We start from the raw sequence: 25,587 nt of genomic DNA, 5'->3' as shown, positions 1-25,587 counted from the left end.
AGAAGGGGAGGAAGAGGAGAAGAAGAGGAAGAAGAAGATGATAGATGAGGGACAATAACCATTGCAAAACCCGAAGTACATACCTGCACAATTCCACGTTTATACATGGCGCAAAAGATAAATAAGGAATCGGAGGACCACTCAATGTGCTGGATTTGATCCAGGCAGGTAAACAGCTGCAAAATCTGAAGGCTGTTGACATCTCGGATCACCAAACGGTATTGCACGCCAGATGCCTGAAAATTATAATTTTAAGCACAGCTTAAATCGTGAAGTACCCTAAAGACAGATGCTCTGCTTATCTTTAAAAAAAACCCGATATTTCTATCCTTAATTCTCAAAACGTTCAGAATTTTGCTCCGTCCAGTCTCAACGTGCAAAGCTGACACCAAGAGATTACGGCAATCATAACAGGTAAAGGTTCCCCTCGCACGTAAGTGCTACTCGTTCCCGACTCTAGGGGGCGGTGCTCATCTCCGTTTCAAAGCCGAAGAGCCAGCGCTGTCCGAAGACGTCTCCGGGGTCATGTGGCCGGCATGATTCAACGCCAAAGACGCATGGAATGCTGTTCCCTTCCCACCAAAGGTGGTTCCTATTTTTCTACTCGCATTTTTGATGTGCTTTCGAACTGCTAGGTTGGCAGAAGCTGGGACAAGTCACGGGAGCTCCCTCCGTTAATGCGGCGCTAGGGATTCGAACCGCCAAACTGCCGACCTTTTCTGATCGACAAGCTCAGCGTCTTAGCCACTGAGCCTTATGGGCATCGTAGGGTCCTGCATACATCATGATTTATTTTTTTGACTCAGCCGTATTGCACAAACCACAGCAAGGCCAGCTTATCCAACAAACCAGGGTTTAATGCAATGCCACCACCTCAGCTTAAACTGGCAGAAAAAGGCCCATTATAAGGATTCCCCAAGCAAAAAGACACACACAAAACCCAATCAACACTGCAGCATTTGAACCCACAAAATGTCTTGCTCACCAGGTATTTCCCGTCCGGGGAAAATGTGCACAAGTGGTTGGAAGCTTTGAAAAGTTCAGAAAAATTCACCATGGTCCCACTTCACGGAGAAAACAGACTTTCTGTTGCAGGAACTGAAATACAGTTTAAAAAAAAAAAGTTTATTTACCAAGGAAAAAGAAAAAGACGTAAAGCGAGCCGCATGCGATACAGTCCTATCAAAAAACAAAACTTTATTTCATTAAATAAATAAGTATATTATCCAAAAGGCAAGATACTTTTCTTTCAAATGAAACAGCGAGAGGATAGACAAAAAGCAGACAAAATAATTAGAATATTATTTCAGCTCCCCCACCCCAAAAATCAGAAAATAGGGCAATTTCTGCTCCCCCCCCTCCTCCAATTTTGCAAGAATGCAGAATAACAAGAATTTTTTTTAAAAAAACGAGTGCATTAAATGCAGATTATAAAAGTCCCCCACCTCCAAAATGACAGAAGCACCCCCCCCCAAATGAAGCAAGCTCTAATTCTGCAAAGCGAGAAGGGGCACCCCTAAATAAAAATATTAAATAAACCCTAAATTGCACCATAAAAAGTATGCATGAAAATTTGAAGACAAGAGGAATAAGGTTTTTTTCCCCATAAAGGAAGGCGAGGAGCAACGGGGGGCCCCCCAAAATAGAATTAATAACACACACACACACACACACACACACATTCCCCAATGGACCAAATAATTGAAAATAAATGAAAAATATGGATCTTTTTTTAAAGTTATCCTTCTTTTAAGAGGAAGTGCTGCATTTCAAAAGGGGGGGAAGGGGATCTCTACGTTTTATATTAATCTAGGGGGGGAAATAGATCTCTCCTAAAATATTTAGGGTCCCCCCCCCATTTTTTTCTCCCCTTATAAAAAAGCACTTTTGAAAAGGATGCCTTCCAGACATCCCAGGAAGATGGAAAGCTGCCAATTAGCCACGATTTAACCCCTTATAAAAAAATAATGATCATTTAATAAGCATTGGAACGATGAATTCCAATTAGGGAGTGATGGAAAAATAATTATTTCCAACCCAGGAGTTTTAAATAAAGCTAAAGATTTCTTTTAAAATAAAGAAAAGGGGAAGGAAGAGTTCCTAATTTTGGGGGGAGGGGGGGAAAGGGATAGAAAATTGGGGAGACGCCCCCAGAGGGACAGCCTCAAAGGGGGGTGGAAAAAAAGAGGAGGGGTCCCCCAATTATAATTAGAGACCTCCCTTAAGTACAGAGGGGGCTTGAATACAGCCCCCCCCTTCAGCCTGGCAAGGGAAAGGAGGAGGGGGGAAGGGAGCCCCTCCCCATAAATTGGGGGGCTAGGTAAGAGTGGGCGGGGCTTCAGCAACCTGAGGCGACGCGAGGTCCCCTCAGTTTGGCGGCCGCCGCTCCCGCCTGCCGCCGCCTCTGGCCCGCTTTCACGGCGTCAACCAATCAGAAGCCGCTCTTTCCTCTCCCCACCCCCGGCCGGAAGAGGTGGGAGAAGAAAAGGCCGGAAAGAGCAAAGGCACGATGGGAAATGTAGTTCGGGGGGAGGAGAGAGGGAGGGAGAGAGAGAGAGAGATGCCTGTCTGCAAGCTTAGGGAAGGGGATGGAGTTGTGATTGTTTTGATTTTCTGCAAAATGAAGCGGTTTTATTTTTTTAAATTTAAGTTTTTTAATTTTTTTAAAAAATTAAAATTTAAGTGTGTTTCCAATGGGCCCGTTAATTATTATAATATCCGAGATACTTTGGATAATCTAACTGTCAGGAATTTCTCCTTAGTTCCAGCCTGCTTCTCTCTTTTAATGTTCTTCCCATCCGTTGCTTCTGGTCCTGCCTTCAGGTGCTTTGGAGAACAGGTGGACACCCCGCCCCCCCAGCCCCTCAAATACTGGAAGACTGCTGTCATGGTCTGTCATTAACAGAATTACAAAGTTGGAAGGGACCTTGGAGGTCTTCTAGTCCAACCCTCTGCTTAAGCAGGAAACCCTACACCACTTCAGACAAATGGCTATCCAAAGCGCTATATATATATGTTGTATTTGTGCTGATGAATAAATAAAGGGAGACTAGTATAGATCTATTTCAAGCTATTTAGCACTCAATCAGCTAGCCATACCAGGGGTTGTAACATACATACATACATACATACATACATACATACATACATAGAGAGATAAAACCACAAGTCTCCTAATCATCATCATCATCATCATCATCATCATCATCTCTCTCTCTCTCTCTCTCTCTCTCTCATTCTCAGTCTGTCTGTCTAGCTCTCTATCATATCTATCTATCTATCTATCTATCTATCTATCTATCATCTATCTATCTACAGTATCTATCTATACCTATCTATCTATATCTATCTACAGTATCTATCTATCTATCATCTATCTATCTATCTATCTATCTATCTATCATCTATCTATCTATCTATCATCTATCTATCCACAGTATCTATCTATCTATCTATCTATCTATCTATCTATCTATCTATCTATCTATCATCTATCTATCTATCTATCATCTATCTATCCACAGTATCTATCTATCTATCTATCTATCTATCTATCTATCTATCTATCTATCTATCATCTATCTATCTATCTGTCTATCTATCTATCTATCTCTATCTATTTATATATCTACAGTATCTATCTATCTATGTACAATATCTCTTTCTTTCTTTCTTTCTTTCTTTTTTTCTATTTATCTATCGTATCAAGCCAATCACATGCACAAACGCCCACCCCCGACCCTCTCTGCAATCCCTTCGATTCGGATTTACCCTCAATTCGGATGAAGTGCCTCCTCCTCCCCTGTAGCGAGCGACCCCCCCCCTCCCTTCGGAGCCGTTCGGCGAAACCACTTCGATTCCGACTTCACAAGCGCCCCAAGCTCCAGGTTTGGAGCTGACTCGGAGATCCGTATTCAGACAAACCGCACGGCCTCCCTGGGTCTCTTCCTTTCATTCCCACGAGACGCGGGCGGTGGTCTCCAATGCCGCCCCCCTTCCCTCCCTCCCGTTCCGGCGTAGCAATTAATCCGGTGTCGTCTGTATTTGTGAAGCTGTGGGTGAATTAGAAATTCATATAATTACAAAGCCCCCCCCCCCTCCGAGCGCACTTTATAGAAAGAATTCAGGTAAACAAGCGAACACCCAAACAACACGCAAGGACACACAATATCCACAAAGACAGCCCCCAAATACCGGTGGTGCGTGAATAACTTTAAAAGGCGTTCCTTTTCTTGAATAGACCACGGTGGGAATATTTGGCGCGCGGGGATAATAAGAATAAAAATAGCAAAGAGGAGGAGGGTAATGATGGATGCTGAAGAGAGGGGAGGAGGAGGAAAGGAATGGAGGAGAAAAGGAAGGAAGGAGAAGGAAGAGGAAAGGAAGGGGAAGGAGAAGGAAGGAAGGAGAAGGAAAAGGAAAGGAAGGAAGGAAGGAGGAGGAGGAAAGGAGGAGGAGGAAAGGGAGGAAGGAGAAAGAAAGGAAGGAAGGAGAAGGAAAGGAAAAGGAAGGAAGGAGAAGAAGGAAAGAAAGGGAGGAGGAGGAGGAAAGAAGGAGGGGGAAAGGGAGGAAGGAGAAAGAAAGGAAGGAAAAGGAGAAGGAAAGAAAGGAGAAGAAGAAGGAAGGAAGGAAGGAGGAGGAAAGGGAGGGAGGAGAGGGAGGAAAGGAAGGAAGGAGACGGTAAGGAAGGAGAAGGAGAAGGAAAAAGGGAAGGGGAAGGTAAGGAAGGAGAAGAAGGAAAGGAAGGGAGGAGAAGGAGAAGGAAAGGAAGGAGGAAAAAAGGAAGGAGAAGGAAGAGGAAAGGAAGGGGAAGGAGAAGGAAGGTAGGAGAAGGAAAAGGAAAGGAAGGAAGGAGGAGGAGGAAAGGGAGGAAAGAGAAAGGAAGGAGAAGGAGGAGAAGGAAAGGAAGTAAGGAGAAGGAAAGGAAGAAGAAGGAAGGAAGGAGAAGGAAAAGGAAAGGAAAGGAAAGGAAGGAGAAGGAGAAGGAAAGAAAGGGAGGAGGAGGAGGAAAGAATGAGGGGGAAAGGGAGGAAGGAGAAAGGAAGGAAGGAGAAGGAGAAGGAAAGGAAGGAGAAGGAGAAGGAGGGAAGGAGAAGGACAGAAAGGAGAAAGGAAGGAGGAGGAAGGGGAGGAAGGAGGAGGAAAGGGAGGAAGGACCAATAATTTCACTTTTATTGGTTAAAGCGCTAAACGCGGCGGAGGGAAGAAAAATAGACACGCAACAAACCAACAGAGCTATCATTGTTGTCCTCATCGTGGCTAGAAGCTAGTTTGTGACATTTTTCGTCCCTCCGCGTCTTTTCAGCCTTCATTTCGAGATTCCAGGAAAACAAAATTTGTTTTAACCCACACCCACCCCCCACCAACTTGGAGACAATGTGATGGGGCTTTGAAGTGGAAGCAGAAAAGATGGGAGACCGTTGACATGAAAATGGATTTATTTATTTATTTTGGGAAAGGCGAAATTGGAGCGAGCTCAGTTTTCAGGGGAGGGGTGCGAGAGAGAGAGAGAGTCGGGAAGGTGGGGTGGGTTTTTTTGAGGGGAGGGGGAGAAATCTAAGATTTCAGAAGAAAAGGATGCGCAATGCAAGCAGGATAAGGAGCTAAGTGAGATGGAGAAAGACTCGCTGTTTACAAAAAATAATGTAAAATAAAAATAAAACAAACCTAAAACACACAATTAAAATAAAATAAAATAAAATAGCACAACTACCCCATTGTCCACGGGGATGGGCGCTATAGGAGCCCGATAAATAAAAGGCAGAATTATAATTTCCACCAAAGACATATAATTTTTTTTTATAAAACCAAAAAAAATCACATCCCAAACGAGAATAATTCATAAAACGAGAGCAGATTCCCAGCGCGCTCCATCCATCCATAATAAGGTGCATTTTCTCTCTCTCTTTTTTAAAAGTTTCCAAGCCAGTACATATTTTCCCCCTTTATTTATTATCTATTATTAGCATTAGCATTTTCCTCCAGGATTACGAGAGTCAATAAGAGCAAAGAAAAAAGAAAAAAAAAAGAAGGAAAGGCGAAAAGTTTTTTAAAATCTCCTTTTCGGTCCATTTGACTCTCTCTGTGTGTATGTGTGTGTGTGTGTGTTTGTGTGTTTAAAGATAGCTGCAGAGATAGATCCACACCCCCTTATGTTTTCTAAAACATAACCCCCTTCGTTGCCAGGCAAAATACAAAGATTAATTAAACCCGAAAATTAAAAGCGAGACATTTGCGTGCAAAATACACGTCTTACTTTCGGGCCGATGCGGGATGTTCCGCTTGAGACGCACCCCAAATTTGAAGTTTTCAAAAAGCTCTCTATCCGCGTAAAAATAAAATAGAATAGAACAGGAGTAGAGGAGTAAAATAAAACAAAACAATATAAATATAAATATAGAACAACCCCTAAACGTTTGCTTGCTTCTTTCATCTGCCGCTCGTGGGGAAGGGCCGCACAAGAGTCGCGGGTTTAACCTTCGGACGGCCCCCAGAGCTGCTTTCAAACCAGAGGAGAAACCGCGCGCCCCCTCCCCGCCGGGCTCTTTAAATCAACCCCATGGCGCGCGCCCCCACCCCGCCGCACCCCAAACCCACGCGCGACTCTTACCCCCGTTCCCACCACCCGCTCCCTCCCTTGCGGGCAAACGGAGCACCCTTGCGCCTTAAAAATAGGCGGCGGAGAGGGCGGGCTGCAACCCCCCCATCCACCCCCATCCCGATGCTCGCCGCCCCCAGTTTCCCCAACATCAGGGGCGAGGGGGGCAGAATGATGGGCATTGTATTCCAGATTTGGAGAACCCTGTGAATCAGGGTGGGGGGGAGGGAAAGGTAGGGAGGGGGAGGGGGAATCCCCTCCTCCCCCTCCCCTTCCCCCCCTTCCCCATCCCTCCCTCCCTTCCCTCCTTCCTTCGCTCCCCTTCTCTCTCCTTTCCCGCCGCTCGCCGGGAAATGGCGCGGTTGGTACCAGCGCTTGGCAAACCTAGGTGATCCCGCGTCTGCAAAGCGCCCAGCCTTGCCCGGGGTCTCTAGGAAGGGAGAGGGGCATGCAGGCTGCAGCCCGACCTCTCCCCGTGCCAAGGGGGGACAGCCGGGGGGCCTGGGGATCAACGCGGCAGGGGAAGGACGCTTCCCACCAAGGCACCAGCCAAGTCCCTAAACCTGCCAGTCTTTAGATGCCCACCGAACAGGTAGGAGAAGGAAAGGAGAACGGGGGGGGGGGGAACAGGTGAAATTTGGGGGTATTTGCAACAGGGGGAGGAGACACCCACTCTTGGGGTGTCCCGCTGGCCCATGACATCCTTGTTTCGCTGGAGCGGTGCTGCATTCATTCACACAACTTCTGGGCATTTGAGTTTAGAAATCTAGACAACCCCCAAAGTCTAGAAATCTAGAAAACCCAAGTGATTGTAACCTGCATTTCGGAATGACCCCTTTGTCTGGCTCTGCACAAGGCGGCGGCCGCACAAACCAACCAGGGTTGGCAGAGAGAAACGAAGAGAGAAAGCAGAGCGTAAAAAGAGATTACCATGGTTTGTTCTGATCCGGTTAAGTTAAAGGGTTTGTGTGAATGCGCTCTGGGTGAAATTTGGGAGTACACTGAACTCACTAAAACAGGGAGAGGGGATTTAAAGCGTTTTCATTCCCATGGCTGGCTAGCTTGGCTCTTTTATACGGGCTGGCTTTTGTAGCTGCGTTCTCACAACATAATGAACCAGCATCAAATCAACCTGCTAAATTTAAGCATCTCTTGGGCTTGGTTATTTTGCTTAGGTATCTCCGCCCTTTTTTTCTCCCCTGGTTTATTGTGTTGCGGGAAATAGAAAATATGATGGGGGTAGAATTCATATCTTGCGCCACTTCAAACCAGTGGGATAAACCAGTAAGCTACTGGTTAGCAAACTGTTCTAACATCTTTGCTGGAGTTTTTTTTTTTTTAAACAGATTGTGTGACACGCAGGTGTGATTTTGGTTCGATTTTGACTGTGCCAAACGCAATCAGTCAACCCATTTTAGTATTCTTAATGGTTGTGGGGTTGTATTAATGCTGGTTTGTGAATTCTGGTTCTGTGTTCTGCGCAAAACCCACAACAAGCCAGGATTTAGAAGCCCCCTCCGAATATCTATCTGTTACATATTTAAAGCAGGTTTAAAGCATTGTAAAGGAGGGGAAAGAAATATTAAATACTAGCCAAGTTTGATTTTCTTTAACTTTGATCTCAGACAAGTGTTTTTGCATTGTTATAATGATTGATTTTGTGTTTGTGTGTGTGTGTTTGTGTGAATCCCACATTAGCGAGCTTCCTGAAGGCATTTGATTAAAAATTGTGTAAACTGTTGTTGTTGTTTTAAATTTGTGAACTAATCCAATTGGGCTTTTCTGTTTTTACAAACACAAAGGCACAGCTTCCTCCTAACAACAGCCCTGCAGGGTAGGACATGCTCACCCAAAGAGGTCTTAAAAGATGCAGGCATTGAAAAGATAATTTCCTGTTGGCTTCTGGGTAGTTCTAGAAATTTATTCTATTCCTTTCCAAGGGAGCAAACAATAGGATCAAATTCTCTTGGTGCTATCTGTCTGTCTGTCTGTCTGTCTGTCTGTGTCCATTCCAATGCAGATAAGTCTTCGACTTACAACGGTTTGTTTAGTGGCCATCCAAAGTTAGAACGGTACCGAAAAAGCATTCCAGACCATTTTTTCCACACATTCACACTTACCGACTGTTGCAACAGGATCCAAAATTCAAACCCTTGGATGCCCGCTCATACTTACGACCGTCGCAGCATCCCGGGGTCATGTGATTTCCCCGTTTGGCAACTGACAAAATCAAGGGGTGGGAAGCCAGATTCGCTTAATGGCTGCTTGCTCAACGGCGGTCCTTCGCTTAACAATGGGGCAAGGAAAGCCGTAAAAGGGGGCAAGCCTCGCTTAAGCGACGTCTCGCTCAGGGATGGAAATTTTGAGCTCCCTTGGAGAGATAAGCCGAGGATCCTTGTAGCTTTTCTTGGCTGGTTTGTTTAATGATTATTTTTCGAAAGTCGGATCAACCCTGTCTAACTATATTAAAATAAAATAAACTGTAATTTTTTAAAAATTATTATTATTATTTTTACACAAGGCACACAATTCATGGAAGTCGAAGGCAGCTCTCGAGGATATAAAACCTGGTATAATTTGATTTATTTATTTTTTTGGTGGGGTGAGGGGAAATATGGTTACGCAGGCAGTTGCTGTTGAAGGTAATGTATCCAGGTTAAAGATATCGGATACCTGGATTTGAAAACGCAACAGAAATAAGCTTAAAAGGTTATTCCCCAGTGGAAAGAGGAGGGGGAAGGAAACACACCAGCGGCTTCGCCAGGGAGATTTAATAGGAGTGCATCTGTTGGAGGCTTTTAAATTAATTTTCTGCAGGCAAAAAATAAAATAAAATAAAATAATAAAGCAAAGCAAAAATTATAATATAAAATAATATAATATAAAATAATAAAACATAAAATTATAATATAATATAATAAATATAATAATATAATATAAAATAATGAATATAATATAATATAATATAATATAATATAATATAATATAATATAATAATATAATAAAATATACTATACTATACTATACTATAATAATATAATATAAAATAAAATAAAATAAAAATATAATATAATACAATATAATAATATAGTATAATATAATATAATATAATATAATATAATATAATATAATAATATAATAATATAATATAATATAATATAATATAATATAATATAATACAATACAATACAATACAATACAATACAATACAATATAATATAATATAATATAATATAATATAATATAATATAATATAATAAATATAATAATAAAATACAAACCCCAGTAAGAAATATTTCAATGCCCTCTTTCCAAATTCTTGACTATATTGACTTGCAAAGGTGAAGCCAACATTTTCAAAAGTCCAAGATCCAAAGCGCACATATTTAAACCCCTTCACCACCATGGTTTGTCTACCAACCCAATCCCTAAGTGAGGATTTAGGATTTATTCACAATTCACAAAACAACAAAACAAAACAAAAATAGCATTTAGTTATTTTCTGAGATGCTTACAAAGGAACCTTCAAAAATGGCCTTTCAGCTTGCCTAGCGATTTATAATATTTCCATGCAGGCTAAGGGAAATCCGCGGGAAGATTTCACACCAACTTTAAAAATAACACCAGTGTTTTTATGATGATGAAGAAGAAGAAGGAGGAGGAGGAGGGGAAGGAGGAGGAGGAGGAGGAGGAGGAGATGAAGGAAGAAGAAGAAGAAGAAGAAGAAGAAGAAGAAGAAGAAGAAGAAGAAGAAGAAGAAGAAGAAGAAGGAAGAAGGCGACGACGAAGGAAGAAGACAAAGGAAGAAGAAGATGAAGATGAAGGAAAAAAGAGGAGGAGGAGATGAAGGAAGAAGAAGACGACAAAGGAAGGAAGAAGAAGACGAAGACAAAGGAAGAAGGAAGAAGAAGAAGGAAGAAGAAGAAGAAGAGGAAGAGGAGGAGGATACTTGGTCGATACCTAGGATGCTGGCAGCAACCCCTATCAACCATCAGCACCAGTCAATGACATTTGTGATACGTTTTTAAACAGTCTGTTGATTGAGTTTCATGTTCAATGAAAATGAAAATAATAATAATTTTAAAAACCCACAGGTCTCATGAACAAAAATCAACAAAGATCTTCCAGACCGAGAAAAAGCAAAATGAAAAAACACCCTTTCCCAGCCCCTTCTTTGCAAATTCTTTTGGCACCCCCACCTCCTCAAATGGAAAAGAGACACAGTCCTTCTTCCTTGAAGGGTGGGGGAGAGGCGGGGAAGGGCGGTTAAGCCAGGGGTGGGTGGGGTTTGGGGTGCTGGAGGACCCCCGCTTCCTTCCCACCGGTCTCGCACAGGTGTTCCATTCGGTGCCCGTTTCCAGATGGAGAATTAATTCAGTTTTCCTGGCTTGGTGGGTGATGGGAGGCTTCTAATTCTCACCTGTTGTTTGGGGAGGGGGCCGGCTGCCCGGGACCCTCTGGGGAGCAGTGGGGAGAAATGTTTCTCCGCAGCTGGGCGGGTACCTGGAGGGGGTGGGCTTTCCAGCTGTCACCTCTGTTACAGTCGCCTTTCGACACCGGCCTTTCCTGAAGCAAAGATCTGTGCTTGGATTACAAGTCCCATCCTCCCCTATCCGAGAGGTTCACCTTCCTTGGTGGGCCAGAGGGGGAACTGTAACACGGTGTGCTTGGAAGGGCAACGTAATATGACCGCTATTCAGCCCCACGTTTTCCACTGCTTAGCGGCGAAGAGCCTTCTGCCTCATTTTACGACCGTTTCCCTACCATTGTTAAGTGAATCTATGCAGTTGTGGAGTTAGCCACACGGTCGTTAAGTGAATGGGACTTCCCCATCGACTTTGCTCATCTGAAGGGGATGGCATGACCGCAGGACACCGCAGCCATCATAAATATGAGACAGTATCCAAATTTTGATCCTGTCACCACGGGACAGTCGTAAGTGTGAAAAACGGTCGTAAGCTACTTCCCCCCCCCCCCGGTGCTGTTGTAACGTCTAACAAACGGATGTAAGTCAAGGAAGGATGGGAGCTGTGAACTTTCGAACGTTTGAGCTGGAAGGGGACCTCTGAGGTCATCCAATCCAACCCCATCCAGATCTGGAATCCGCCACTTACAAGTCTCCCCAACATTTGGCTGTCTGGTCTCTGCTTAATCCTCTCACCCCAAAGAGACTCCGACGCCTTTTCCATTGTTGAAATGTGCCACCAACATTAATAAGACTTAAAAAGAAAATTAAAAAGGGACTTGCAAAGACACTAGTCCTTTTGAAGGAACGAACGCTGCAGAAGTCCAGATGTTCCTGCCAGCTCTTCTCTCATATGAAGAGCTTTGCCAAGCGGGCAAAAAAATAAATAAATAAATCCATTATTTTTCACTGGGAAGGTTGGTGCAAGCTTCTATAGTAGCAAAATCTTTATTTTTCTCAAAAAAATTAACTCTGTTTTGCGGGAAGTTTTTGTTCTTGGCGGCCACAGGGGGGAGAAACAGACCTAAAAATTCAGATATTTGGGCAGGTGGTTAACCAGCTGCTCTCGCCTTTAAAAAAAAAGTCTTAAAAATAAATCTTGTTAATAAAAAATGATGTCTTAAGTCTTAAAAAGTCTTTAAAAATTCTTGTGAATAAAAAATGGTGTCTTAAGTCTTAAACAGTCTTTTAAAAAAACTTGTGAATAAAAAATGGTGTCTTAAGCCTTAAAAAGTCTTTTAAAGAATATTGTGAATAAAAAATGGTGCCTTACATTAAAAACTCTTTTTAAAAAATCTTGTTAATAAAAAACAGGGACAGTTCACAGAAATTATTGGGTGCAAATAGAAACACATATTATTTCCATAACAAGGAAGATAAAGCAGGAATGGCTAAACGAATGATTTTATTCAAAGAGGAATATGTATGTATGTATGTATGTATGTATGTATGTATGTATGTATGTATGTATGTATGTATTGTGTCACAACCCCTGGTATGCCCAAATATGGGAGGGAACACACTGCTTCCCCTTTCTGTCTTTTGGCTCACTCAAGGAGACCATCCAGGCAGAAAATCATACTTTTAATGTTGCCTTTATTATATTTGTGTTGTATTTATGCTGATAAATAAATAAATGGAGACTAGTATAGATCTATTTCAAGCTATTTAGCTCTCATCAGCTAGCCATACCCAGGTTCTAATCCCAGTAAGGGTATGACTAGCTGATGAGAGCTAAATAGCTTGAAATAGATCTATACTAGTCTCCCTTTATTTATTTATCAGCACAAATACAACGTATCATCTATCTATCTATCTATCTATCTATCTATCTATCTATCTATCTATCTATCTATATTCATTTAGATATCACTTCTGGATTTTGGGCTAGTGATGAAAAAAGAAAATGAAAAACAATCATTTTGTTAATCAGAAAGATTTGTCGGAATGACTGGTTATGCACATCAATGTGTAAAAGCAAAAATTTGCGTGTTTTTATCTTGCGTTGTTCTCAGAAAACCTTTTTTTACTCCTTTTTCTTTCTCCCTTGTGTCTGACACCCCCTTTCCCCTGCTCCTTTCCCTTCCCTCGATTTCCTATTTTTATTTTTATTACTTCTTTGTGCATCTTTATATACTTTCTTTATATACTACGTACTATCTTTACATCCTGAAACCAATAAAAAATGGTTCACGGACAAAGTCTTAAAACAAACAAGCAACCACCCATTGACTCCACTCCGCTGTAATTAAGGAAAAATATCCCACAATATTGCCCCTTCTATTTTGAACGGGAAACGTGTTCTGACTTGTCGCTCTGATTCTCAATTTCTGATCACGGCTAATTATGGGTTGAGCGGCAAGTCAATCACGAGCAAGTCAATTCCCTTCGCTTGGTGGGGATGGAACCCAGTTGGTAAACAATGCGTTAATTGGGTTTAAAAAAAGAGAGAGAGAGAGAGAGAGACCAGGAGTCAGGGATGTAACGTCAACTCGATTGGCCGAGTTGGAGTAAAATGTTATTTTATTTATTTATTTATCAGAATTAGAATTTCTCAAACAAAAAACGAAAAGAAGAATAAAAGAATAAAAATACAGTGACAGGGATGATGGCAGGTTAGATAGGCATGCCCCTCGCCCCCTCTACTAACCACTTAAGTATGAAGTAAGGTCCACGGAAGTTCATTTGTGACCGAAACTGTGAAACAAAATACAGGAAGTCCTCGACTAAGGGCCACGAGGGAGCCCAACCTTTCTCGGCTGCTAAGTGAGACAACGGTCAAGGGAATGTTGCCTTGTTCTACAACTTTTCTGGCCGCCGTTGCCCGGCAAATCCCTGCAACGGTTAAAGTTACGTTGTTAAGTGAATCTGGACTTCCCCATTGACTTTGCTGGTCTGGAGGTCACAAAAAGGAGACAGCGTCACTCTGGAAGGCTGTGACCATCGTAAATATGAACCAGTTGCCAAGCGTCTGATCACCTGAGCACGGGGATGCTGGGATGGTCATAAGTGTGAAAAATGGCCGTAAGTCACTTTTTCAGTGCCGTTGTGACTTCGAACAGCCTCTAAACAAATGGATGTAAGTCAAGGATTACCTCTGGGGAAGGATCATGGGACCTGCAAAACTCAAAAAAGTTTGAGTTGGAAGGGGTCCTCTGAGGTCATCCAATCCAACCCCATCCAGACCTGGAATCTGACCCTGGGATGCTGCAACTGTCATAAATGTGAGTCAGTGACTAAAGCATCTGGATGTTGATCGTGTGACCCCCCCTGCAACGGTCGTATGTGTGAAAAACAGAGCTAAGCCATTTTTTCCGGGCTGTTGCAACTTGGAAAATTGCCGGATGGATTTGAGGCAGAAAAACGGAAGCCTCAGGCTCAGAAGTGCCAAATTGCCTGCCGTATCCTGGCCTGAGGCCGAGGCACTGAACTCTGGGCTGGCCCAGGCTCCCTCCCTCCGCTTCCGCCTTCCAGGAAAGAGTGTGCAAAGCCACAATTTTGGCATAGCTCTGAACAGCTCGACCGCCATCTCCTTGGTGACGGGGAGAGAGCTCCGGATCGCAAACCCTTCCATGCCCTGACAGTTTCCCTTTTCCTTTCTCGAAGGGACGCGCCAACGAATGCAACGGCCAACAGGTAGGCCTTCATCCCGTCCCCCTCCCCAACCCTCCCACGCCCGGACCCCTGAATTATTGTTATTTTTCTTGAACTGGGTGCAAAAAAGCCACTGGGTGTTTTTAAAGGGAAGGAAAAGGAATTTATTTTCAGAAATTAATCCCTTGGCACCGGAGGGGTGAGCCATTCCTTCCCAGGTGGGTGTTGAACCAGGCTGCAACTTAATCTCCCCTCCCTCACAGGAACGACGACAGAGTTGGCCGTGTCCCTCACAGGGACGTCAAACTTTGTTTTTAACTCTTTGGCGTCTTGTGGAACATGGCTGGGGAGGCAACGTCCCTTTGGGTAACTCGACACCGAGACCAGCCACCCCGCTTGTGCGGCTGGAGGGAAGGAGGACGTAGAAGGTAGAATAACAGAGTTGAAAGGGGCCTTGGAGGTCTTCTAGTCCAACCCTCTGCTCAAGCAGGAGACCCTAGACCATTTCAATCAATCAATCCATCAGAATAGAGCTGGAAGGGGCCTTGGAGGTCTTCTAGTCCAACCCCCTGTTCAAGCAGGAGACCCTAGACCATTTCAATCTATCAATCAGAATAGAACTGGAAGGGACCTTGGAGGTCTTCTAGTCCAACCCTCTGCTCAAGCAGGAGACCCTAGACCATTTCAACCAATCAATCAATCAGAATAGAGCTGGAAGGGACCTTAGAGGTCTTCTAGTCCAACCCCCTGCTCAAGCAGGAGACCCTGGACCATTTCAATCTATCAATCAGAATAGAGCTGGAAGGGACCTTGGAGATCTTCTCGTCCAACCCCCTGCTCATGCAGGAAACCCCAGACCATTTCAATCAATCAATCAATCAATCAATCAATCAATCGATCAATCAATCAATCAATCGGAATAGAACTGGAAGGGACCCTGGAGGTCTTCTAGTCCAACTCCCAGTTCAAGCAGGAAACCCCAGACCATTCCAATCAATCAATCAATCAATGAATCGGAATAGAACTGGAAGGGACCTGGGAGGTCTTCCAAACCTCCAGTGATGTAGCATCCACAACGGTCACTAAATGAATGTTTGTAAGTCAAGGACTTCCTGTCCAGGAACTTCAAGTAGTTGTAGCTGACCAGACACACAATACAGAGAGTCCTTGTCTGATGAGCATAATTGAGCCAAAGATGTCTGTTGTTAAGTGAGACATTTGTTAAGTTAATTTTGCCCCATTCAACGCCCTTTCTTGCCTCCATTGTTAAGTGAATCACTTAACGTTAAGTTGATGATGTTAGTCACCTGGTTGTTAAGTGAATCTGACTTCCCCATTGAATTTGTTTGTCCGAAGGTCGCAAAAGGGGATCATGTGACACACACACACACACACACACCGGGACGCTGCGACCGTCATAAATACGAGTCAGTTGCCAAGGGTCCGAATTTTGATCACGTGACCCTGGGGATGCTACAACAGTTGTTAAGTGTGAACAATGGGCCTAAGTGCCCTTTTTCAGTCTCGCTGTCACTTTGGACAGTCGCTAAATAAACCATTGTAAGTCGAGGACTCCCCTGTATTGCCTTCAATTTTCATTCCTAAGCAGGAGATGGACAGGCAAACGCCCAGAATTTGATGAAAGAATTTCAAAATTGCTTCTGAACAATTCCAGAGTTTCTGCTAATCATCCTCTTCCTCTTCCTCTTTTTCTCCTCCTCTTCCTCCTCCTCCTTCATCATCATAAAAACGCTGGCGTTATTCTTCTTTTCCCCTTCTTCTTTTCCTCTTCTTTTTTTCTTCTTCTTCTCCTTCTTCTCTTCTTCTTCTTCTTTACCTCTTCTCCCTTTTTCTTCTTTTCCCCTCCTTCTTCTTTTCCTACTTCTTTTCTTCTTCTCTTCCTCCTCCTTCTCTTCTTTTTCCCCTCCTCCTCCTTCCTCCTCCTCCTCTTTCTCCTCCTTCATCATCATAAAAATGCTGGCATTATTCTTCTTTTCCTCTTCTTCTCCTCCTTTTCCCCTTCTTTTCTTCTTCTTTTCCCCTTCTCCTTCTTCTCCTTCTTTTCTTCTTTTCCCCTTCTTTTTTTTTTTTTTTTTTTTTTTTATTAAAAGAGTTTTGTACAAACAAATTTTCCCCCTTTTCACCCCCCCCCTCCATACAATATAAATCTCATACAAATGCTATACCCCCCCGCAAAAATTCACATTCAAATATTATACCAAACACTTTACCCCCTCCCCACCCCCCATCTTAAAATAGATTACTCATAACCCCTCTCCTCCCAACAAAAACTATAGAGATTAGTCTTAAATTAATAATAACACATTGATCATTTTCTAAGCTAATTTAACATCTATAACTCTTAATATAAATTTCTCCTAGCCTAACAATGTTTCATTAGTCCCATCTTCTAATTTATTCATACATATATATTGCCCCACCCTCCACCCTAACCCTCCCCCACCTCCCGCACAAACCCACCCCCCTGACTTCCGCTGTATACCACTCTAATAATTCCAAACATCCCATATACTATTTACTCTGATCATCTACGGTCTAAACATTCTTACCTAAAGGCTAGATAATAACTCCTAGTCTGGTATTTGTTCTGTATATAATCAATCCATTTTGCCCATTCCTGTGTGTAATCCTCCTGTTTCTGAGCTTTTAAGAAAGCTGAAATTTTTGCCATTTCAGCGAACCCCGCCACCTTCTGAATCCATTGATCAATTGTTGGCAAAAAATCTTTTTTCCAATGTTGCGCAATCAACAACCTAGCTGCTGTAACCATATACAAGGCCAATTTTGTTTCCCCTTTGGTAAAATCCTTAACTATACCCAATAAAAACATTTGTGGAGTGAATTGTATTCTTTTCTTAAATACATTCTGCATAACCCACCATATTTTTATCCAAAAAGCTTTAACCTTGTTGCAAGTCCACCATACATGAAAAAAGGTAGCATCTAGACACCCGCATCTCCAACATTTTGGTTGAACATTTGGGTACATGCATGATAATTTTTTAGGATCTAAATACCATCTGTAAAACATTTTATAAAAATTCTCCCTTAAATTCTGTGACTGTGTAAATTTAACATTCTGAACCCATATTTTTTCCCACGTTTCCAACATAACCACTTCCCCAAAATTCTGAGCCCATTTAATCATACAATCCTTAACCAATTCACTTTCTGAGTCTCTTTCTAACAGTACATTATATATTCTTTTAACTTGTTTTGGACCAGTCTCTTTTATCTGCTTAATCAGTTCCACTTCTTTATCCATAAAGCCGACCCTGCGATCTTCTTCCCATCTCTTCTGAAGCTGTATGTAATGTAACCAATTTAAAGTAATTCCTTCTTCCAACAGCTGTTCCAAAGTTTTTAACTTCCATTCGCCCCCATCAGCAATAAGCACATCTTTATATAAACAACCCCCGAGTGACTTAATATTCATAATCCCCATGGTGTCTGCAAGATCCAACCAAAGCGGTATTTTATAATCCCAATTGGGCCGGTGCTTCTTCCATATTCTCATCAAGGCACTACGGAGAACATGGTTGTTGAACACTTTATCCACCCTGTCTTCATAAAAAAGATATGCATGCCATCCCAGAACAAGATCATGGCCTTCTATATTGAGCAATTCCATTTTTGTTTTCCCAAACCAATCTGCTACATGCGTTAATACCGCAGCTTCATAATACAATCGAAGGTTTGGGAGTCTGAGGCCACCTCTTTCACGTGTATCTTGCATAATCTTCATCTTTACTCTCGGTTTTTTCTCCTTCCAAACAAATTTATTTAATGTTGTTTGCCAATTTAACAAGGTTTTATCTGACTTGAGCACCGGAATCATCTGGAATAGAAAGATAAATCTAGGTAGAATGTTCATTTTAATTGCTGAGATCCTTCCAAGCAAAGACAATTGTAACTTTTTCCACGCTTCAAGATCTTTCTGTATCTTTTGCCACAACACTTCATAGTTATTTGAGAAAAGTTTTGTGTTTGATTCTGAAATTTGTATTCCTAAATATTTAACTTTAGAAACTATTTCAAAACCTGCTAAACTTACAAGTCTCTTTCTTTGAGTCTCTGTCATGTTTTTAACCATCATTTTCGTTTTGTTTTGATTTAGTCTAAACCCAGACACCATGCCAAATTCTATTATGATATTTTTCATCTGGATTATTGATTTCAAAGGATGTGAAAGGGTAACAACCAGATCATCGGCGAATGCTCTAGTTCTGTATTCCTTTTGCCTGATAGCTATGCCATCTAAGGATTTTGAGTCGCGAATTGCGTTCAACAAGACTTCCAAAGTTAAAATAAATAACAATGGGGATAATGGGCAACCTTGTCTTGTGCCTTTTTGTATCTCGAAAGTTGTTGACAAATTTCCATTAATAATAAGTTGTGCATTTTGTTGCTGATAAATTGCTCCAATCGCCTGCCGCAATCGTGGTCCCATATCCATCTTTTCCAAAGTCTTGGTTAGAAAGTTCCAATTCACTCGATCGAAGGCCTTCTCTGCATCCAAGAAAACCAGCACTGCAGAGATCTGCTTATTCTTATCAAGATAGTCAATTAAATCTATGAGTTGCCTTACATTCTCCTTCATATGTCTGCCTTCAATAAATCCTGCTTGATCATGATGAATAATCTCTTGAATAACCGGCATCAATCTGTTGGCTAATACTTTAGCAAATATTTTATAATCTGTGTTCAGAAGAGATATCGGCCTGTAATCCTCTGGTTTCTTAGGGCCCTCCTTTTCCCCTTCTTCTTCTCCTCCTTTTCCTCCTCCTCTTCTCCTTCTCCTTCTTTTTCCCCTCTTCTAAATCTTCTTCTCCCCTCCTCCTCCTCCTCCTCCTCCTCCTCCTCCTCCTCCTCCTTCCTCCTCCTCCTCCTCCTCCTCCTCCTCCTTCCTCCTCCTCCTCCTCTTCCTCCTCCTCCTCTCATCCTTCTTCCACCCCTTCTCCTCCTCTTCCTCCTTCACAATCTAACACAGCTTGTCTTTTCTCCCACAGGGCCACCTATCCTTCCCCAAGTTCGTTGAAGATGTCTCGGGCTCCTCCGGCAGATGAAGGCGCAACCTTTGAGCATCTCTGGACTACCTTGTAAGTAAGAGGATAGGGGGGAGGGGGCTCCATTGAACCTCGCGGGGGCACTCGCAAAATGGTGGCACAACGAAGCAGCGGCCTGGTCCTCCGAGGAGTTTTGCCTGACCTTCGGAGGAAGGAATTCCCATCTCCGAGATGGCCTCTGACACAGTAGTCCTTGACTTATGACCGTTTGTTTTACCACGGCGCTGAAAATAGCGTCTTATCATCACTTATCACACTTCTTGCACCATTCCCCATGATGCTGCGGTCAAAATTCAGACCTTTGGCAGCTGATTCATAGTTACGACGGTCACACAATCCCCTTTTGCGACTTTCTGATGAGCGAACTCCAGGGGGAAGCCGACCGGGTTACTTGCAGTGATTCACTTAACAGCCGAGGCAAGGAAGGTCATAAAATGGGTCAAAATTCACAGGCGTCTCACTTAACAGCAGAAATTGTGGTCGTAAGTCGAGGGCTACCTGAACAATGATGTTTGTAATCTGAGAAGTCCATTAAACGATGTTGGTCCCTTATCACAGTTGCTAAATTATTAACTCTGTTCACGCAACCTTACTAAATCCTAAACTAGTCAACAAACTGGTTTCACAAACACACCCTACCAGGATCAGCCAAGAAATGTTAGAAAAAGGCTACCAGGAACCTCCCAGTTTACAAGTAGTCCTCGTCTTACGACGGTCCATTTAGTGACAATACGGTGGGGGAGAAAAGTCACTTAGAAACTCTGCTCACCCTTAACAACTATCACACCATCTTTGAAATCACAGGATGGCGATTTGTCACCTTTGGGCCGATTGCCCACAAAAAAAAAAAAACACCCCTAGGGGAAGCTGGCTTCACTTAAGGACCGGGCTGATTCATTTAACGACCACCAAAGAAACTGTGATAAAATTGAGTTCGACTCGACTCACAACTGTAACAACTCACGACTGGTCCCCAAAGTCAAGGATTAACCTATGTAATGGAAAACTACGCCTAAGTGTTGCGTTCCCACAACAACATTGGCACTATCGGGGTGTGTGTGTGTGTGTTGATTTGGGGGCCAAACTCAGCTCGTGTTTCCTTTGATCCCTTAAGAAATCCACCCACGTTCTGGATCCAATCTGAGCCGATCTGTTTGGCGATCTGGTGGATCCCCTTCGCCTGGAGCCAGCTGGAAGGATTCAGCACCTTGGCCAGCACCTTGTCAGCCATGGTTGGCCTTCCATCCAAATGACCATTGAACTTAAAACAGAGTTGGAAGGGACCTCAGAGGTCATCTAGTCCAACCCCTCACCCCGGCCGAGCAGGAGACCCCCACACTGTTTCTGACAAATGGCCATCCAGTCTCGTGTCATTAAATTCATCATTTTAAATCCTGCGGATCACTAATATGATCTGCCTAATGACCGGGTGAGTGGGTGTGGCTAGGTGGTCATGTGACTGGCTGGACGTGGCCAATTCGATGTCACTCACGTCGAGCGGCACCTCTCTGGCCCCTGCTCGACCCTTCCCTCCCAGCCCCTCCCCACCTGCCCGCCCGGGCTCCTTAGGGCCCCAACAGGAAGCCGTTGCTGGAGCTAAGCAGCCCCCAGGAGAAAGAGTTGGCAAAAGAGCTCAGTTCAAATTGGATCTGACCGAGAAGGAGGCTCAGCAGAAGCACCTCACTGAGGACTAGGAACATAGGCTTTCCAAGCAGAGGGAAGACCTGCGGGAGTGCAAGGGCAGGTGCCAACGCCTGGAGGCTCAGCAGGCTGAGATGGTCAGCCAGTTCCAGGCCATGATGCAGCCCCACTGGAACGAGGCCCTCCGGCTCTTCTCCACCAGCGGCTCTTCCCTCCAGCCTTCGCCCAAAGCCCCCCACCAGGAGGCTGAAGGAGACCCCAAGTCGGAATTTCTGTCCCCCTCCGACCCTCACAAAAAGACCCCAAAGGGGGAGACTCTCTGCAGCAACACAAGCGTCCATTGCACGTATCCGTCCCGGGGGCCGTAGTTTGAGGAGCCCTGATTGAGTGCGATATAAAAAAGGCAAATCATTTTTCTGCAGACCCCCTAAATTTTCTCACGGACCGCCAGTTGGTGACCGCTGCACTAAAAGACCTGTGGACTTCAACTCCCAGAATTCCCCAGCCAGCCATTTCCCCCCAAGGTTACAAATCACGACCATGTGACTTGAAGGATGGTACGATGGTTGCAAGTGGGAGGAAGAGGTCGTAAGTCACTTCCACCCCCACCCCCCCACCGTAAGTTTTAAACCGTGGTTAAATGGACCGTTGTTAAGTCGAGAACTATTTGCAAACTGGGATTTTAACGGTAGCCTTTCCCCCTCCCCCTCCTGTTTCGTGTTTGATCCTGGTGGAGAATTTCGGTTGATGGCTTGCTTTACAATTTAGTACGGTTGCGGTGAACTCAATTAATGATGCTTCATCATCATCGTTTAACGACCCCATAATCCCATGCCGGGTGGAGTCTGTCCAACTGAACTGAGCTAGCAGAGCACTGAATGGCCGGATGCCTTTGTTGTCACCAATGCGGAGTTTTGTTCAGCAGATACATTCTCATTGTGCCCAGAGAGAGAGAAATATCAGCCTCCACCTGGGATCGAACTCACAAACCTCCTGATTGTGACGCCGGAGCGCCACCTCTAGGCCATTGCACCACTCTTTCTGCCATCACTTTATATGTACTCCTATACAATACAATACAATACAATACAATACAATACAATACAATACAATACAATACAATACAATACAATACAATACAATACAATACAATAGTAGAGTTGGAAGGGACCTTGAAGGTCTTCTAGTCCAACCCCCTGCCTAGGCAGGAAACCCTATCCCATTTCAGACAAATGGCTATCCAGCATCTTCTTAAAGACTCCCAGTGTTGGGGCATTGGAAGTCTTTAAGAAGATGTTGGATAGCCATTTGTCTCTCTCTCTGGGCACAATGAGAATATATCTGCTGAACAAAACTCTGCATTGGCGACAACAAAGGCATCCGGCCATTCAATGCTCTGCTAACTCAGTTCAGTTCCTAATTAAAGATAATAATTGTTTGAAATCTGGGCACCTCTGGCCAAAACATGGAATTTGACCACAGCTTGGGTGACAAAAGAGCATCCAAAATTTAGGGATCGAAGCGCAAATATCTGAAGTTGTCTTTCCTTCTCCGGACAGGGAGCCGGACAGTACCTATTTTGACCTCCCCCAATCTGGAAATAGGGGAGATGGTGAACCCCACAATCAGACAGAGGTCACCATGGACGTTTTCCAGATGAGGAGCATGGATGATTCAGTGATGGTAAGTTTTGGGAAAGCGGCGATGGAAAATTTACGAAAACCGGTGATTTCTGATTGAGCTGCAATTAGGATGCTAGAGATAGGGGGGGGGGAAACATGGTGCTACACTAATCCTCGAGTTACAATCGTTCATTTAGTGGCCCTTGGAAGTTAGAAAAGCACTGAAAAAGGGGACTTACGACCGGTCCCCGTACGTATAACCATTGCTATGGTCCCACGATTGAACTTCATGCGCTTGTATTTACGATTTGCAGCGTCTTTGGGGGGTCTTGTAATCACCACTGGTTTCGTCACAGCGAGTAAAATCAACGAGGGAAGCCCAATTCGCTGGGCAACCATGCGATCCACTTAACAACCACAGCGGCTCACTTAACAACCGGGTGGGGGAAAGGTTGTGAAACGGGGGCGTGACTTGCTGAATTTGCTTAGCGAAGGAAATTCTAGTTGTGCTTCTAAGTTGAGAGGCAGCTGCATGCTTTCTGGTTTGGGTACAAAAATCCAGGTGTGGTGACCATGTTCCAAAAAAACAGAGGTCGAGATTTTGGGTAAAAGTGCAGAGAAGTTGGACAATTGAAGGCCTGGAGCATAAAACATATGAAGAACAGTTGCAGGATTTGGGTTTGGCCAGTCTAGAGAAAAGAAAGAATATGTCGGGGACATGACAGCAATTGTTGTTTCGGTTGTACTTTGTGGTCTTCTGTTTTGTGCTATTTTCTCTCGGAACAAATACTGTTGTTTTTTCAGTTGTTGAGTTCCCCAGTGTTATTTGCAAGCCAACAGGCCCTTTCCATTCGATCAAAAGAAAGAAAGAAAATAATGAATCCGTGACCAAATACGAAAGGGTTTTTGGTGGTCGTTCAACTGTTTCGAATGTTGGTGAAATTGCAATTCTTAGTCTGAATCGTGTCGGAATTGTGCGAGGGATCCATTTGGGGCAGCCGTGGGCAAGGGCCCACATTTTGTGCTTTGCGGGGGCTACATTGGGGGTGGGTGGGTACTGGTGGAAAACAATGAAGGCTTGGATCAAAAATTTCTCCCCCATTTTTTCTATGGGGCAGATTTTGGGAAAGTCTACTACTTTAATAATAATAATTTTTAAAAATTGTCAATTGCACGGTGGCAGATAGGACAGCGCTCCAGAGGTCAACGTAATGCCCAGAGGATCCTGGGTTGCCCCCTCCCCTCTTTGGAAGAGCTTTATAGCTCCCACTGCCTTAAGAAAGTTCTTAAAAGATTTTTTTTTGAACTATTACCATCTTGCAGCCGGTACAGGATGATAAAAACAAGGACAAATAGGCCAAAAAACAGCTTCTATCCCAGGGCAGTAACTATATTGAATTTTACTGCAATATTAATGCAATATCTTAGAGACGCAGGGGCTCAGTGGTTAAGACGCTGAGCTTGTCGATCAGAAAGGTCGGCAGTTCGGTGGTTCGAATCCCTAGTGCCGCGTAACGGAGTGAGCTCCCGTGACTTGTCCCAGCTTCTGCCAACCTAGCCGTTTGAAAGCACGTAAGAAATGCAAGTAGAAAAATAGGGACCACCTTTGGTGGGAAGGGAATAGCGTTCCTTGTGGCTTCGGGCGTTGAGTCATGCCGGCCACATGACCACGGAGACGTCTTCGGACAGCGCTGGCTCTTCGGCTTTGAAACGGAGATGAGCACCGCCCCCTAGAGTCGGGAATGACTAGCACAGATGTGCAAGGGGAACCTTTTACCTTTACCTAATGCAATATCAGGGTTTTTCAATTGAATTGTATAGAATGTGAAGGAGGCGTCTTTTTATTTTTATTTTTATAGTTATAATGTACACTGAAGATTTAATTTCGTTGCACGAGGGGCAACAATCAAGTCAACTAAACAAAAAAAAAAAGGCCAGGGATGATACGATAGCAGTCTTCCAATATTTGAGGGGGCTTCCCCAGAGAGGATGGGGGTAGTCAAGCTATTCTCCAAAGCACCTGAAGGCCAGATAAGGAATAATGGATAGACACTGATCAAGGAGAGATTCAACCTGGAAATAAGGAGGAATTTTCTGAAAGTTAGAACAATTCATCTGTGGAACAGCTTGCTACCAGAAGTTGTGAACGCTCCAACACTGGAGGTTTTTAAATAAAAGACTCAACAAACATTTATCTGAAATGGCCTAAGGTCTCCTGCTTGACCAGGGGGTCGGACAAGAAGACCTCCAAGGTCCCTTCCAGCTCTATTCTGATTGATTGATTGAAATGGCCTGGGGTCTCCTGCTTGAACAAGGGGTCGGACTAGAAGACCTCCAAGGTCCCTTCCAACCCTATCATTCTATGTTCTATGACAATAATCAGCGTTCTCCAACCAAACACACCTCTGGGCCACTGCGCACGACGTATGCCCTCTTCCCCCCTCCCCATCGGGGTCCATGCTGGGTGTGTTTCCAAGATTTGCCCTATGCCACCGTGGGAATAAAACTGCATCGCCGGCGACAAAAGGCCTATTTTGCCACGGGTCCCTTGCGCCAGGCGCCTCAATGTCGCTCCCACCA

General features: G+C 43.8%; 2 protein-coding genes across 3 annotated transcripts in view; one reads left to right on the top strand and one right to left on the bottom strand.

Moving 5' to 3' along the window:
• Nucleotides 1–25,587, bottom strand: part of WRAP73 (WD repeat containing, antisense to TP73) — a 59,302-nt gene that overhangs the window by 19,853 nt on the left and 13,862 nt on the right. The window contains exons 1-3 of one of the 2 annotated variants that reach the window (XM_081954972.1): nt 2,347–2,483; nt 986–1,098; nt 84–236 (exon numbers count right to left, since the gene is read on the bottom strand). In XM_081954972.1, the coding sequence (XP_081811098.1) occupies nt 84–236; nt 986–1,057 (225 nt within the window). In that variant the 5' untranslated portion in view covers nt 1,058–1,098; nt 2,347–2,483. Of the gene's footprint in view, nt 1–83; nt 237–985; nt 1,099–2,346; nt 2,484–25,587 lie in introns of those variants that run through there. The other variant, XM_081954973.1, reaches the window with a different exon arrangement.
• TP73 (tumor protein p73) overlaps nt 7,130–25,587 on the top strand; it is a gene marked incomplete at its 3' end in the record, with an annotated part of 57,334 nt that continues 38,876 nt past the window's right edge. The window contains exons 1-3 of the mRNA XM_081954948.1: nt 7,130–7,190; nt 19,688–19,777; nt 22,945–23,068. Coding sequence (XP_081811074.1) covers nt 19,719–19,777; nt 22,945–23,068 — 183 coding nt within the window. The 5' untranslated portion in view covers nt 7,130–7,190; nt 19,688–19,718. The remainder of the gene's footprint in view (nt 7,191–19,687; nt 19,778–22,944; nt 23,069–25,587) is intronic.

The sequence above is a fragment of the Natrix helvetica genome, assembly GCF_964273705.1.
Source record: "Natrix helvetica genome assembly, chromosome: 5".
Lineage (NCBI taxonomy): Eukaryota > Metazoa > Chordata > Lepidosauria > Squamata > Natricidae > Natrix > Natrix helvetica.
Note: the sequence above shows the minus strand (reverse complement) of the source record. Positions and strands in the feature narration are given on the sequence as shown.